Genomic DNA, 14,008 nt, shown 5'->3' with positions numbered 1-14,008 from the left:
CTTAGCCATGAAAACCGAGAGAGGTGATTTCCTCTCTCTCAGCCCACACCACCTCACAGGATTCTTGTTATGGGGAAAATAGGAGAGGGGGGTATGTTAGATCTGTTCGCTGCCTTGAGTTATTTGCAAAAATAATAAAGGCCAGATACAAATGAATAAAGGTAGGCCAAGCTAAACTTTCTACATCTTAACCCTGGGAAACGTTTAGTATCTTTTTATGGGGTTGGTAAGAGAAAGCTGATCTCAGTAGTCAAGGTTGGAGAAAATCTTAAGAACGGAACCTTTTGTCTGGACCAAACTCAACTTCCTATTTTTAAGAGATTGTTGGCTTTAAGGCAGTGCTGGCTAAACTTTTAGGGCTCATGTGCCAAAAATTGTGTGCGTGCGCTTGCGCTCATGTGCCAGCACCCAGAAAGCAATGTATACTCTTCCCATGTCCCCTACGCATGCGTGTGCAATCCCAACCACCCACCCCTGCTACTCCACCCCTTTACCTGCACTGAGCCTCACAGCTGATTTTCGGCTGGTTTGAGGCCTTTTTCGGCCTCCCAGAGGCTTGAGGAAGGCTTCTGCAGGCTTTGCAGGCTGAAAACTAGGCCCATTTTGTCACTTCCGGTATTGTTGGAAAAACAGGAAGTAATGAAACGGGGCTAGTGTTTGGCGTGCAAACCTTGTAGAAGCCTGCAGTAGCCTTCCTCGAGCCTTTGGGAGATCGAAAAAAGGGCCTCAAACTGGCCGAAAATCAGCTGTGAGGCACGCACATGCACAGTGAGGTAAGTTTCCCTGTAGCTCGCGTGCCGGCACAAATGGCTCTGCGTGCCACCTGTGGCGACATCAAGTCAACCCAATTCCTGGAGAAGTCCCTGCAGTTTTCTTAGGAAATATTTTCAGAAGTAGTTTGCCATTGTTTTCTTCCTAAGGCTGTGATAAGAGGGGCTGGCCCACCTGGCTTTGTGTCCAAGGCAGGACTAGAACTCACTGTCTCCTGGTGATTGGGCCGAAGTCATCAAGCTGGTTCTTGTGCCTAAGGTGGGACTAGAACTCACCGTCTTCTGGTGATTAGCCCAAAGACTGACTTCTGTGCCTAAGGTGGGTCTAGAACTCACAGCCTCCTAGTGATTGGCCCAAAGTTACCCAGTCACAGGTTTCATGCCTAAGGTAGGACTAGAACTCAGTGGCTCCTGGTGATGGGCCCAAAATCCCCCAGCTGGCTTTTGTGCCTAAGGCAAGACTAGAACTCAAATTCTCCCAGTCTGTAAATCAACACCTTTCCCATTAGACCAAACCGGCTCTGTACTTAATCAATTACTGATCCATAAAAAGGAAATCTTCACTGGGCTGGGGGAGCTATTTGACATTTCTTTGGAAGGGGAAAAAAAAAAGAAAAAAGAAGAGAAGCTTGCATTTATCACAGTGGATTTCCAATATGTTGAGACACATAATAAGTGCCTTTTGGATAACTGCATTGAAAGCTGCTGAGGGGAGATTCTATGCATCAATAGCCCCGACTCTCTATCTTTAAAAGCGATTTTTCACATCACTCTTCAATTATCCTTTGTGCCAGTAGGTAGTTGTCTGCAAAGATTTATTTTATCACTGCGAATCAGACCTTCCGCAGCAAATTTCCCTCAGCACGGCTCTAATTTTCAAGGGGAAGCTTACAGGAAAAAGTCGAAGTGAGGACAATTAAGAGAAAGGAGGAAAAACCCACCTCAATTATGCTTTATATAGCATTATACAGGCACTCCTTTACTTACGACCGCAATCGGAGACGGAATTTCCAGTGATAAACAAGGCCAGTTGTTCATTCTACGGCCTTTTTCCCACCGTCATCCAGGAAATCACGGCAGCTGTTAAAGCCAGTCACTCGGCCGCTAAAACAATTAAAATCCGGCTTAAGTTGACTGGGTTTACGTTAGGATGACGACTGCGACCGTCGTAATTATGAAGCGGTTCTGCAAGTGTCTGAACTTGGATCCAATGACCGGGGAAGACGCGCTTGGAATGGTTGTGCGTGTGAACAATGATCACCTGACGCTTTTTCCAGTGACTTCAAACGGTCACTAAATGAACTGTCGTAAGTGCAGGCAGTCCTCGACTTACAACAGTTCATTTAGTGACCGTTCAAAGTTACAACGGCACTGAAAAAGGTGACTTGTGACCCGGTTTTCACAGTTACAACCTCTGTAGCATCCCCATGCTCACCTCATCAAAATTCACACACTTGGCAACTGCTTCGTATTTATGACCGTTGCAGTGTCCCAGGGTCACGTGACCACCTTTTTGCAACCTTCTGGCAAGCAAAATCAACGGGGAAGACAGATTTGCTTAACAACCGGGTGACTGACTTGTCAACTATCGTGATTCACTTAACAACTGAGGCAAGAAAGGTCATAAAATGAGGAAAAAACTCACTTAACACATGTCTGTTATAGTTCGCTGGCAGCAGGTGCGGATGGCTGAGGTCTTGGAGAGCGAGGACTCAGATGAGGGGCCTGCGTGTGAGGCAGGGATGGGGCCAAGACCATCAGGGAGTGGAATGCTGCCTTCGGAGATTGTGGAGGCTGGCAGCAGTGATGAAGAGGAGACCGAGGAGCCTATGCCAAGTGCTCATGTGCGCAGGGCTGCTCGAAGGAAAGAGCACCTGCAGCAGCACGGGTGACTCGGGAGTAAGGCTGCAAGGTAATGGCCCTTCCCAGAAGAGATAAAAACCAGCTGAGAAACTGCAGTTCTTTGCAGAAGGCAAAGAAGTTTGATACTCGAGCCTGGTGGACGTTAGAATATCTGAGTTGGTGTTTGGAGACTCTCTGATTTATTGCTTAGGAACTTTATCTGGTGTGCTTGGCAGCCTTGCAGAACCTTGGCAAGGCTCTTTCTTATTGGAGCTAATTAGTCGGAAGCAGCCTTTTATCTGCGAAGGAACAGGATTCGTAAATGAAACGTTAAAAGGTTGTGCTGCTCCCTTTGTCTTGTGTTTGCTCTCTTGGAACCAGGTTTGGGTCGGAACAATGTCTCATATAACAACTGAAATTCAGGAGTCAATTGTGGCCGTAAGTCGAGGCCTAGCTATATTTCCTTTCCTTAAATGTCTTTTTAACAGTGGCAAAAAATTCAGGGAGATATTCACAGAGGCCTGGAAAGTACCTCATGCTGAACTGTTTAGAACCATCAAGCTAACATCGCGGGCTAACAAACATCAGGAGCTGATCATAAGAAACGTTTTACGACGTTTGTATATTCTGTCATAAAATGCTTTACGATCATTTTGATAAAAATTTGCCACAATTCAACGCCATGAGATTCAAGGGGTGCCCGATTTTTGGATGCATTATTGTAAGTTAGTCCGTTGGAGGCTCCTTTCTTAAAAAAACAATTGTTGCCCTGGGAAGTACCACCTCGCTCAGTTAAAGGACACAGACATGAGAATAATAAAATAATTAGAGTTGGAAAAGGACTTTGGAGGTCATCTAGTCCAACCCCTTGTTCAAGCAGGAGGCTCTACACCATTTCAGACAAAAGGTTGTCCAATCTCTTCTTGAAAACCTCCAGTGTTTGGAGCACCCACAACTCCTGGTTGCAAGTAAGTTCCACTGATTAACTGTTCTCACTGTTAGGAAATTCCTCCTTAGATCTAGGTTGCTTCTCTCCTTGATTAGTTTCCATCCGTTGCTTCTTGTCCTGGCCTTCAGGGGCTTTGGAGAATAGCTTGACTCCCTCTTCTTTGGGGCAGCCCCTCAGATATTGGAACACTGCTATCCTGTCAAGCTTTAGTAGGATGGATGGATAGATGGATGGATAGATGAATTGAGGGATAGATAGATAGATAGATAGATAGATAGATAGATAGATAGATAGTTGGATGGATGGAGATGGATGGATGGAGATGGATGGATGGAGATGGATGGATGGATGGATGGATAGATAGATAAATAGTTGGAAGGATGATGGACGGATGGAGATGGGTGGATGGATGGATGGATAGATGAATTGAGGGATAGATAGATAGACAGACAGACAGACAGACAGACAGATGTGGATGGGTGGATGGATGGATGTAGATATATAGGATAGATAGACAGACAGACAGACAGATAGATAGTTGGATGGATGATGGATGGATGGAGAAGGATGGATGGATGGATGGATGGATGGATGGATAGATAGATAGATAGATAGATAGATAGATAGATAGATAGATAGATAGATAGATAGATACAGACAGACAGACAGACAGACAGACAGTTGGATGGATGATGGATGGATAGATGGAGATGGATGGATGAATGGATGCACAGATAGATAAATAGTTGGAAGGATGATGGATGGATGTAGATGGATGGATGTATGGATGGATAGATAGATAGATGGATAGATAAGTTTTTGAGAGATTGTAATTTGAGGGTCTTCCAGGTTTTGCCAACCCTGTTTCTATATTCTCCAATGAAATTTGGAGCATGTATGGATGTCAATCTGGCTGAATTGAGGGATAGATAGATAGATAGATAGATAGATAGATAGATAGATAGATAGATAGATAGATAGATAGATCATTTACCCGCCTCTTCGGGGTTTAACTAAGCTTCCCTTCTAACAAACTGAGGCCAATGCTAGCCCAATCTTCCTTGCTTTTATCACGAAAAGAAAGGACATGCCTGGGTTAAATATCCTGATTGGTTTCATGCCTCACACTAAGTCACGATTAGTCTCATCAGGGCTTATTGAATCACTGCCGTTGTTAAGTTAGTAACATGTCTGCTAAGGGTATCGGGTTTTTCTCCCCACTTGCCAAAGGATTGCAAAAAGCGGGGACATCAAAACAGAACATTTATGTACATGCCAGTGGCCAAGCGTCTGAATTTTGATCACGTGACTGTGGGGAATGGCACAATGGTCGTTAAGTGTGAAAAACACTTTTTTTCAGTGTCGCTGTAACTTGGAACGGTCACTAACTGAACTGTTGTAAGTCGAGGATTGCTGTATGAAGCCACAGAAAGGCCCGTACAAAGCACATCACAAGAGCCAACCCATTTTATAAAACCTTTTAGGATATAAAATCCGTCATAGAGCATTTTATGGCAGAATACAAAAACGTCATAAAACAACTCCCACTGCAGCACCTCGACGGTCGTCTGATCAAAATTCGGACGCTTGGCAACTGCTTCATACTTATGATGGTTTGCAGTCTCTTGGGGTCATAGGATTTACCTACTGCGACCTTCTGACAATCAAAATCAATGGGGATTCACTTAACAACCAAGTGACTAACTGGACAACTGCAGGCATTCCCTTAACAACTTGTGCCAAGGAAGGTCATAAAATAGGACAAAATTAACAAATAACAGATAATCAGAGTTGGAAGGGACCTTGTAGGTCATCTAGTCCAACCCCCCGCCCAAGCGGGAGACCCTACACCATTTCTGACCGATGACAGCCCAGTCTCTTCTTGAAAGCCTCCAACTTCCGAGGGCAACTTCTGTTCCAAGGGTTGATGGTTTCTCACGGTCAGAAAATTTCTCCTTATTTCCAGGTTGAATCTCTCCTGGATCAGTTTCCATCCATTCTTCCTTGTCTGGCCTTCGGGGGCTTTAGAAAAATAGCTTGACCCCCTCTTCTCTGTGGCGAATCGATTGCATGGATTTTGTCTCGCTCAGCAACAGAAATGTTGGTCTCCATTTGCGGTCATTAAGTCGAGCACTGCCTATATCTGGGGGCGGGGTGTGTGTGGGGAAATGACCCCACAGATCACGGTTTGTCTAGTTTAAGGAATAAAACTAGCCGTTCGCTGAATTTCACACTCCTGATCTCCTTTTTTAAAGAGACAAATTCAGTCGACAGCTTTGCGTGTCCGTCCGTCTGTCTCTGCAACCTCTTCTCCTTGTTCCAAACTCTTCCTTTCCCCAAAAGATAGCTATACCGTGATGAGCCCATTCCACTTAAAACAAGGAAGATTCTTACAGTAATTAAAAAAAAACACCAACAACCCCATCCTTTTAACTAAACCTCCTCCTGATTATGGTAGGTCGTGTAATTAAACTGGTGCCAGGCTGAGAACGAGGACATGACAGAAGAGCTGATTTAGAAAAACAGTTTTGCTAAAACACGAAGTACCAAGACAAGAAGCCAAAAAAATATTATTTCTCCCCCACCTGACTCAAAGCAGCAGTCGCAGCAGGAATAAAACAGGCCCCCAACAGAAAAAATCTTATTTTACTCCTGGAATAGCCTCTAGCATCTTTCATTTTACAGTGGACACTTCACTGGTTTTTTTCAACACGCTGAGCCTATTATCCGAACAGCCTCTTCCATCTCTCTGATCAGAGAGGGAGGGAAAAATAACCCCCCCAACCATGTTGCACAGCCAGCCAGCCAGCCAGCCAGGATGGAAACACAGAACCAAAGCATCTGGGACCAATTTGGGGTTAAGTCTGCAAGCGGAAACACCCCATCCGTCTCTTGCCCAGGTGCTTCCAAATCCTCAATTCAAAATTTAGCCCAATTTTAGGCACCCAGTTACACCCAGCTGTAACGGGGAGCACAAATGCCTCTCCCCACCCTGCCTGCTGGGTTTAGGAGAAGGTGGGAATTCTAGTTCAGCCTGCACATCAGATCTTGCAAAGGCGTTTCGGCAACCGGCCTGATTCCTTATGGTTTGAATTTCTCCATTTCATTGCTCGCTACAAGGCTAATCGGATATGCATCAGTCCAGGAGAGAAACGAGAAGAAGGGGTTTTGTTCGGTTTCTCCAAAAAAAAGGGTGTCCCCAACTGCCCCTCTCAAATCACTCGCTGTCAAATTAATTTGGTTAGGAAGATTCCCCCACCTCTCCTCCTCGACTAATTCATCCCGGCAGGATTTTCCCACCTGGATGGCAAATGTTAGCCTCATTTAAGCCAGCTTTCCTTCCCCACCGTTTTCAGAGCCAAGCCAAGCCAAACTAAAATTAGGACAATTTGGATTATTCCCCAAGTCAGGCTGGAAAGTTGAGCTCCGATCCCAGAGGAAGAGGGAAAGTCCCCGGTTCTTGGGATGAAATAATGCCATCCATCCGGGTTCTTCTGCACCCACGTTCAAGTCATTATTTTAAACCACCTGCGAGTCTTTGAGTTGGGCAGCCGCATTAAATCGGTTGGAATCAAGAAATAAAATAAAGGCACTAACGACATTGTCCACACATACCAAATCTTTGCAAATCTGCAACGTATAAACCGTTAGGCAGCATGCCGTATCCATCTAAGTTTGTATGCATTTTTTTAAAAAAATATGTGTACCTCTTTTTAATCTTAATTTTTTGGCCTGTTTTTGAATTTTGCCTTATGCCTACTTTGCCAGCCATCAATCTATTTCAACCCAGGGAAAATTTCCTGCTTTCTCTCACCTACCATTTCTCTCCATTCCCCCAACCTTTTCCTGAAATCGAATCTCCCCCTTCCTTGTAAACAGGGGTATTTAATCTATTTATTTATTTTGCAAGCATCCTTTCACCTTCCGGTCACCCTTTGCAAGGAGGGGGAAAAAATATATATATCTTATTAGACATATCAAATTTCAACCCTGAGTCCTTTCATCTCAGGATTATCTACAGAGATAGGTCTATAGATAAGAACCTTTTAATATATATATATATTTTTCTTTTAGCAATACGTGGGGAACTCCAGGGCTTCTGGAATCTTTTCTTTTCTTTTTTTTAAAAAACATAAAATGCAATGTGCTTTGGTAACCAGATTAGAATCGCTGACATCCAGCCATCCTTTCCTATTAATGTCAAGGCTCAATTCCAAAAAAAGTAACAGCCGGGAAAGAGAGTCTCTTTAAACTAGCTGGGATGCCTTTCCTCCCGCAGGCAATATTGATCAATTTCCTTCCATGACTCTGCGTGTGTGTGTGTGTGTGTGTGTGTGTGTGTGTGTGTGTGATGTCTCACAGTAAAAATAGATTGAAGAAAATCAGAAATCAACAGCACTAAAGGGAAGATTCAAATCCACTCCAAACCGAGATTTATATATGCAGAGGTGAAAATGCAGAGGTGGAAAAACCCCGGCAGTGACTGGTGGGAGCTGAAAATTTTAAAATGTGCCAGAAGGATTTTCTGCACAGAGTCAAATAATTAATTTCCCCTTGCATAGCTAGAGAAGATTGGAGGAAGAGGAGGCAGATTACACTTTGCAAACGCTCAGGGGTTCTCTTGATTTCTGAAGGTATCCTTTGAGCCTTATTGCTGGTTAATTCTGTGTGTGCATATTTTCATGTTTTCTCTCTCTCTCTCTCTCTCTCTCTTTGTGCGTGTGTGTATGCGCATGCATATATATTATACATGAAAACATGCACCTATAAAATTATCTAGCAATAAGGCTAAAAGGACAGCTTTTAACTCAAGCGAATCCCTGAGCACATATACGCACACAAACACACACAGTGCATCTATCTGAGTGTGTGTGTGTGTGTGTGTGTGTGTGTGTGTCTATATACTGAGCAGGGTTGGACTAGAAGACCTCCAAGGTCCTTTCCAACTCGGTAATTCTGTTAAAACACACACACACACACACTGTGCCTATATATGTATGTGTGTATGTGTGTGTGTGTATATATATATATATATATATACCTCAGAAAACCTCAGAAAACATATATATATATATGCATATACATACATACAAACACACACTGTACATATATACATACGTGCACACACTCATACTGTATAGACATTTACGCACACACACACACAATGCCTGTATAGTTTCTGCTTGATTCGCAATTCATGTATTCAAGGAAGAATATTGGGCTCCAAGTACTAGATTTCCGTGGGGTCAAGGCCAGGGTGAAGTGGGGGGCATAGAAAAAGGGGTACCTCACCCCCACCCACGATTTTGAAGGTGGAACCGAAGCCGATCGGACAGCTCGGCTTTCTTATTCCAAGCGGAAAAGGTAAATGGATCCATTCTGCGTACAGGCAGACAGCATCCTATTTTTTCTCTCTCCCCCCCAAACCCCCCCCCCACTCCAGATCTGAAAATGTGGCTGGGGAACTCCGATTCCCATCATCCACAGACAGTTCCCCTCTTTTGCAGGGTGCCTGGCGGGGCTGGTTCTTTAGTGCTGGTCAGCTGAAATGGATTCTCTGCTGGGGGCGGAATTAAGTGATTTTAATACCAGCCCTGTTGGGTGTCCTGTTCCCCCCAAATTTTTTTTTGGGGGGGGCGCTTTCATTTGTATTGGGGAGAGGAGCGAGAGGGGGAAAAAACGGAGGGTTTTGATCTTGGAGAAAGAAGGAAGGAGGAGATCAAAACTGGGATGAAGATCTGTGTAAGAATGCAGGTTTCATTCCAAAGTATTTTCTCACCTTGGCGGAAAGGCAATCTGGCTTTTGCAAGGGGCAGGGCGGTATGTATAGAGAGGGGTAGGGGAGCATGGGAGGCGGAGTCCAACCGGCCGCAAGGCAGCCTCTCCGGATGGGTCTTGACCTCCTGAGAGAGACAGGGGTGGTGTATGGATACTGTAGTCTATAGATCCTGCCGGGAAGCTTCTCCCACCTACGATGACGGGTGGGCTGGGATTCCCAAGCAGGGGAGGATGGGATTTGGAGTTCCAACGCTCTGCCAAGCAGCCTCTCTAGACTGAGCTAGACCTCCTGAGTGAGACGGGGGGGGGGATGTATGGGTAGTGTAGTCTCTGTACCCTGCTGGGAACCCTCTCCGCCAACGCCAACGGTGGGATGGGTCTCCCAAGCAGTGGAGACTGGGAGGTGGAGTCCTCACCTTTAGCAGATACAGAGAGGGCTAGAGATGGGGGAGTATGGGTGATGTAGTCCCCCCATCTTTTCCCCATATGCAGTGCGAGAGATCCCCAATGGGGGAGTATGGGTGATGTGGTCCCCCCACCCTTTCCCCATATGCAGGGTGAGAGATCCCCAATGGGGGAGTATGGATGTTGTAGTCCCTCACCCTTTCCCCGATATGTAAAAGGAACTAGAGGTCCAAGACAGGGGAGCATGGATAGTGTAATCCCCTCCAAACAATCTCTCCCAAGTCGGGAGTATGGATACTGTAGTCCCCCCACCCACCCTCGCAAACAACCTCTCCCGAGTCATGGGGCTACAGCCTTCTCCTGTGGACCATGGGACCTGGAATCCAAACCCTCCCACCTGACCGACCTTCCTTTCCCGGAGACATCGCGCGCTTCCTCCATCCACGGCGCCCCCGGGAAGCCCTTTCCCCACCCAGCCAGCAGCGGCGCCTGGGAGCCGGAATCCCGTCTCTCTCTCTCTCTCCCCACAAAGCCCATCATCCCCGGCACTCACTACTTGTAGAGCTGCTGCAGGCAGAGGTCCAGGCACTCGCCTTCCACCTCCTCCTCCGTGATGTGCTCCGAGAGCGGCCGGGGCAGCGAGGGCAGCGGAGGCAGCGGCACCGGCGGGCAAGGGCTGGCCGGGCGAGGCGGAGGCGGCGGGGGCGGCGGCGCTGGCTCGGCCGGAGGAGCCTCCTCGGGCTCGGCGTCCCCGGGAGGGCTGGCTCCGTCCGGTCCGGACCCTTCCTCCTCCTCCTCCTCCTCCTCCTCTCCATCCTCCTCCGGTCCAGCTGTGGCTGCCTCCTCCTCCTCAACCTCCTCTACATCTTCATCTTCATCCTCCTCTTCTTCTACTTCCTCGGCCGCGGTGGCTTCTCCGTCCCCGCCAGGCGGAGGAGGAGGAGGAGGCGGCGGCGGCGACGACGGCGGCGGTTCTTCTCCTTCCCCGGCTTCGCCGCCGCCGCCGCCCGCGGAGGAGGAGGAGGTGGAGGTGGAGGCGGAGGCGGAGGCGGGCGAGGCGGGCGCGGGGCTCTCGGCCGCCGCTTCGAAAGGTCCGCGGAACTCGCCCAGGAAAGCCTCCAAGAAGCGGCGGTAGGTCCGCTCCTCAGCGCTGCTGCTGCTGCTGCTGCCGCCGCCCGCGGCCATCGCTCCTCCGCCCGCCCGGCCGGCAGCCACCGACCGACCCCGCAGCCCAGCGCCAGCCAGCCAGCCCAGCCAGCGAGCGCGCCGCGCGCCCCCGACCCGCCGGCCGGAATCCCGAGCCCCGCCTCCTCCTCCTCCTCCCGCGCGCGCCCGTCGTCCCTCCCGCTAAGCAAGCGGGGGGAGGAGAGGGAGCGCGCGTGCCCGCGCCCGGCTTGCTTCTTCCCCGCGGGAGTGGGAGGGGGGGGGGCTTTCCTCCACTCCTCCTCCTCCTCTTCCTCCTCCTGCCCCCTCCCTTCCCTTTCCAAGCGGGGAGGGGGCGTGAAATCCCCCTCTCCCCCTCCCTGCCTTACCAAGGGGCGAGGAGGAGTGCAAGCCCCTCCTCTCTTCCCGGACCCTGCAAAAAGGGAGAAACTCCCCCACACACACACCCTTTCCAGGTGAGGAAGGGGGCGTGTGCAATCCCCTCTCCTCCCCTCTCCCTCTTATCAAGGGGCGAGGGGGCGCGTGCACACCCCCTCCCCTCCTCTCTTCCCTGGGCGCTGCAAAAGGGTGGGAAACCCCCACCCCTTTCCAAGCGGGAGGGGGCGTGCAATTCCCCACCCCCAGTCTCTCTCTCTCTCGTCGGATTCTGCAAAAGGAGAACCACCCCCTTTCCCTTAACTAAAGGATGAGGGGGCGTGTGTGTAATCCCCCTCCCTTCTCTACTCGCGGATTCTTGCAAAAGCGAGGGGGATCCTTTTCCAAGCGGGCAAAGGATGTGCGACTCCCCTCCTCCCACCCACCGCCTCTCGGACTCTCAGAAAAGGGAGACCCCACTTTCCAAGGAGGAGAGGGGAGCGCGGAATCACCCCCCGCTTCCTCCCTCTCTCCCCGGATTCTGCAAGAAGGGAGACCCCCTCCCCTTTCCAAGTGGTGAGGAGTGTGCAAGTCCCCCTCTTCCTTCTCGGACTCTCAAAAGGAAGACCCCCTTTCCATGGAGGGCAGGGGGTGTTGAAATCCCCCCCCTCTCTCTCTCCCCCAGCACTGCAACAAGGAGAGCCCCTCCCCACGTTTACTAAGGGGAGGAGGGCGTGCAATCCCGTCCTCCTCCCTCCCACCTTTTGCTAGGACTCAGCGAGAGAGACTGCCCCCTTTCCAAACCGGGAGGGTGCAATCTCTCCCCACCCCCACTTTCTCCTCTCCCCTCCTTCTCCCCCCATTCAAAAGAGAGGCTCCTGTCTTTCCAAGAGGGGGCATGCAATCCCCCCCTCTTTCTCCTCCCTCCCCTCGGACTCTGGAGAAAGAAAGACACACACTCTCTCTCTCTCTCACACACACACACACACACACACACACACACACACACACACACACACTTTCCAAGCAGAGATAAGGCTTGCAATTCTATTGCAGCTTGCAGAGAAAGACGAGCTCAACACACACACACACACACAGAGAGGCTGCTGGGGGGTTCAGATTCCCATCATCCACAGACCACAGCCACATTTCTTCCCATCCTGAGACTCTGGAAAGAGTGCAGAGAAGAGCAACCAGGATGATGAGGGGACTGGAGGCTAAGACATAAGAGGAAGGGTCTAGCTCCTCTAGGGAAGAGAAGGGCCAGGGGAGACAGGAGAGCAGCCTTCCAATATTTGAGGGGCTGCCCCAGAGAGGAGGAAGGGGTCAAGCTATTTTCTAAAGCACCCGAAGGCCAGAGAAGGGAGAATGGATGGAAACTGAACAAGGAGAGAGATTCTACCTAGGAGGAATTTTCTGACAGGGAGAACAATCAACCGATGGAACAGAAGTTGCCTTCAGAAGTTGTGGGAGCTTCATCCCTGGAAGCTTTCAAGAACAGACTGGACTGCCCTTTGTCAGAAATGGTGTAGGGTCTCCTGCTTGGGCAGGGGGTTGGACTAGATGACCTACAAGGTCTCTTCCAACTCTGTTAATCTGTTAATCCCTTGCAGGGCGCCTGCTGCGAGGAGAAACGGATGGTGCCTGGTCCTTAAGTCTGGATCGTTACCAAAAGGGTGTGGAAGAGGGCGACCTCCAAACATTTTGCCCTCTTTTTCGGCTCCAAGTACTGGAAACAGGTGATGGGAGGTGTTAAGCCTTTAGAAAATGCTCCGGAACAACCCCCACCTGCTTGAGCATGGGGCTGGACTAGAAGATCTCGAAGGTCCCTTCCTGCTCTATTCTGAACTGAACTTTCTTCCCCAGGAGTCAGGTGGATGTTTAATTACTCTAAAGGGCTCCTTTTGGGGGGATATTTCTAATTGGACAAGGAAGAAAAAACATTGTTAAACGCAACTGAATTTTTCCTGCAAACTACAGAGAGCCCACAACTTACAAGTGTTTGTTTTAACAATCTTTTGAAGTTCGCAGGGACACTGGCAACACTGACTTATGACCGTTTTGCACACTTGACCACATCCCCAGGGTCATGGGATCAAAACTTACAGGCTGGGTCCGAAGATCACTGTGATCCCCCTCTTTTGTGACCTTGTGACAAGCAAAGTCGATGGGGAAGCCGGCTTCACTTAACCACCGTGTGAACTAACTTATGAACTGCAGAGATTCACTTAACATCTGTGGCAGGAAAGGTCGTAATATGGGCCAAAACTCACAACAAATGTCTCGCTTAACAACATAAATGTGGGGCTCAATGGTGGTCATAAGTCAAGGTGTGATGGACTGGCAATTGAAAAAATGACGGGAGACGCAGGGAAGACGTCTGAGCAACTGCCAGCCCCGAGAGCCCCCGGGTAGCAGTATTTATTAAGAAAATGCAAATACAAAATCAAAACAATGACTTCAACATTAGCTCAGCAACATTATCTAGCTAGGCCTTGGCGAAGGTGATAAATTTCCGTGAGAAAGCAGGGCACCAAAGGTCTCATGGGAATGGCTCAGATAGGTACTGTGAACTCCCACACACATTCCTGTCCTCTGAGCTTTGCAGATAACAGGATCAAACTCTCATCATAAAGACACTACTGCCCTCATGAGGAGCGTTTGTGATACCCCCAGATCTTACAAAGCTGTACAAGAACTTGCAGAATATGATGGATATATTACCACATTCCCTCCTTTTTTATTT

At 48.8% G+C, this 14,008-nt stretch overlaps 1 protein-coding gene across 1 annotated transcript in view; it reads right to left on the bottom strand.

Moving 5' to 3' along the window:
* Positions 1-10,966, bottom strand: part of PPM1E (protein phosphatase, Mg2+/Mn2+ dependent 1E) — a 108,665-nt gene extending 97,699 nt beyond the window's left edge. The window contains exon 1 of the mRNA XM_087924947.1: positions 10,298-10,966. Coding sequence (XP_087781073.1) covers positions 10,298-10,929 — 632 coding nt within the window. The 5' untranslated portion in view covers positions 10,930-10,966. The remainder of the gene's footprint in view (positions 1-10,297) is intronic.
* Between the last annotated feature and the right edge of the window lie 3,042 nt (positions 10,967-14,008).

This window comes from Pseudonaja textilis, chromosome 1, assembly GCF_049901715.1.
Source record: "Pseudonaja textilis isolate UNSWEBS1 chromosome 1, rPseTex1.2, whole genome shotgun sequence".
Taxonomy (NCBI): domain Eukaryota; kingdom Metazoa; phylum Chordata; class Lepidosauria; order Squamata; family Elapidae; genus Pseudonaja; species Pseudonaja textilis.
The sequence above is the reverse complement of the archived record's forward strand: the minus strand, read 5'-3'. Positions and strand labels throughout refer to the sequence as shown.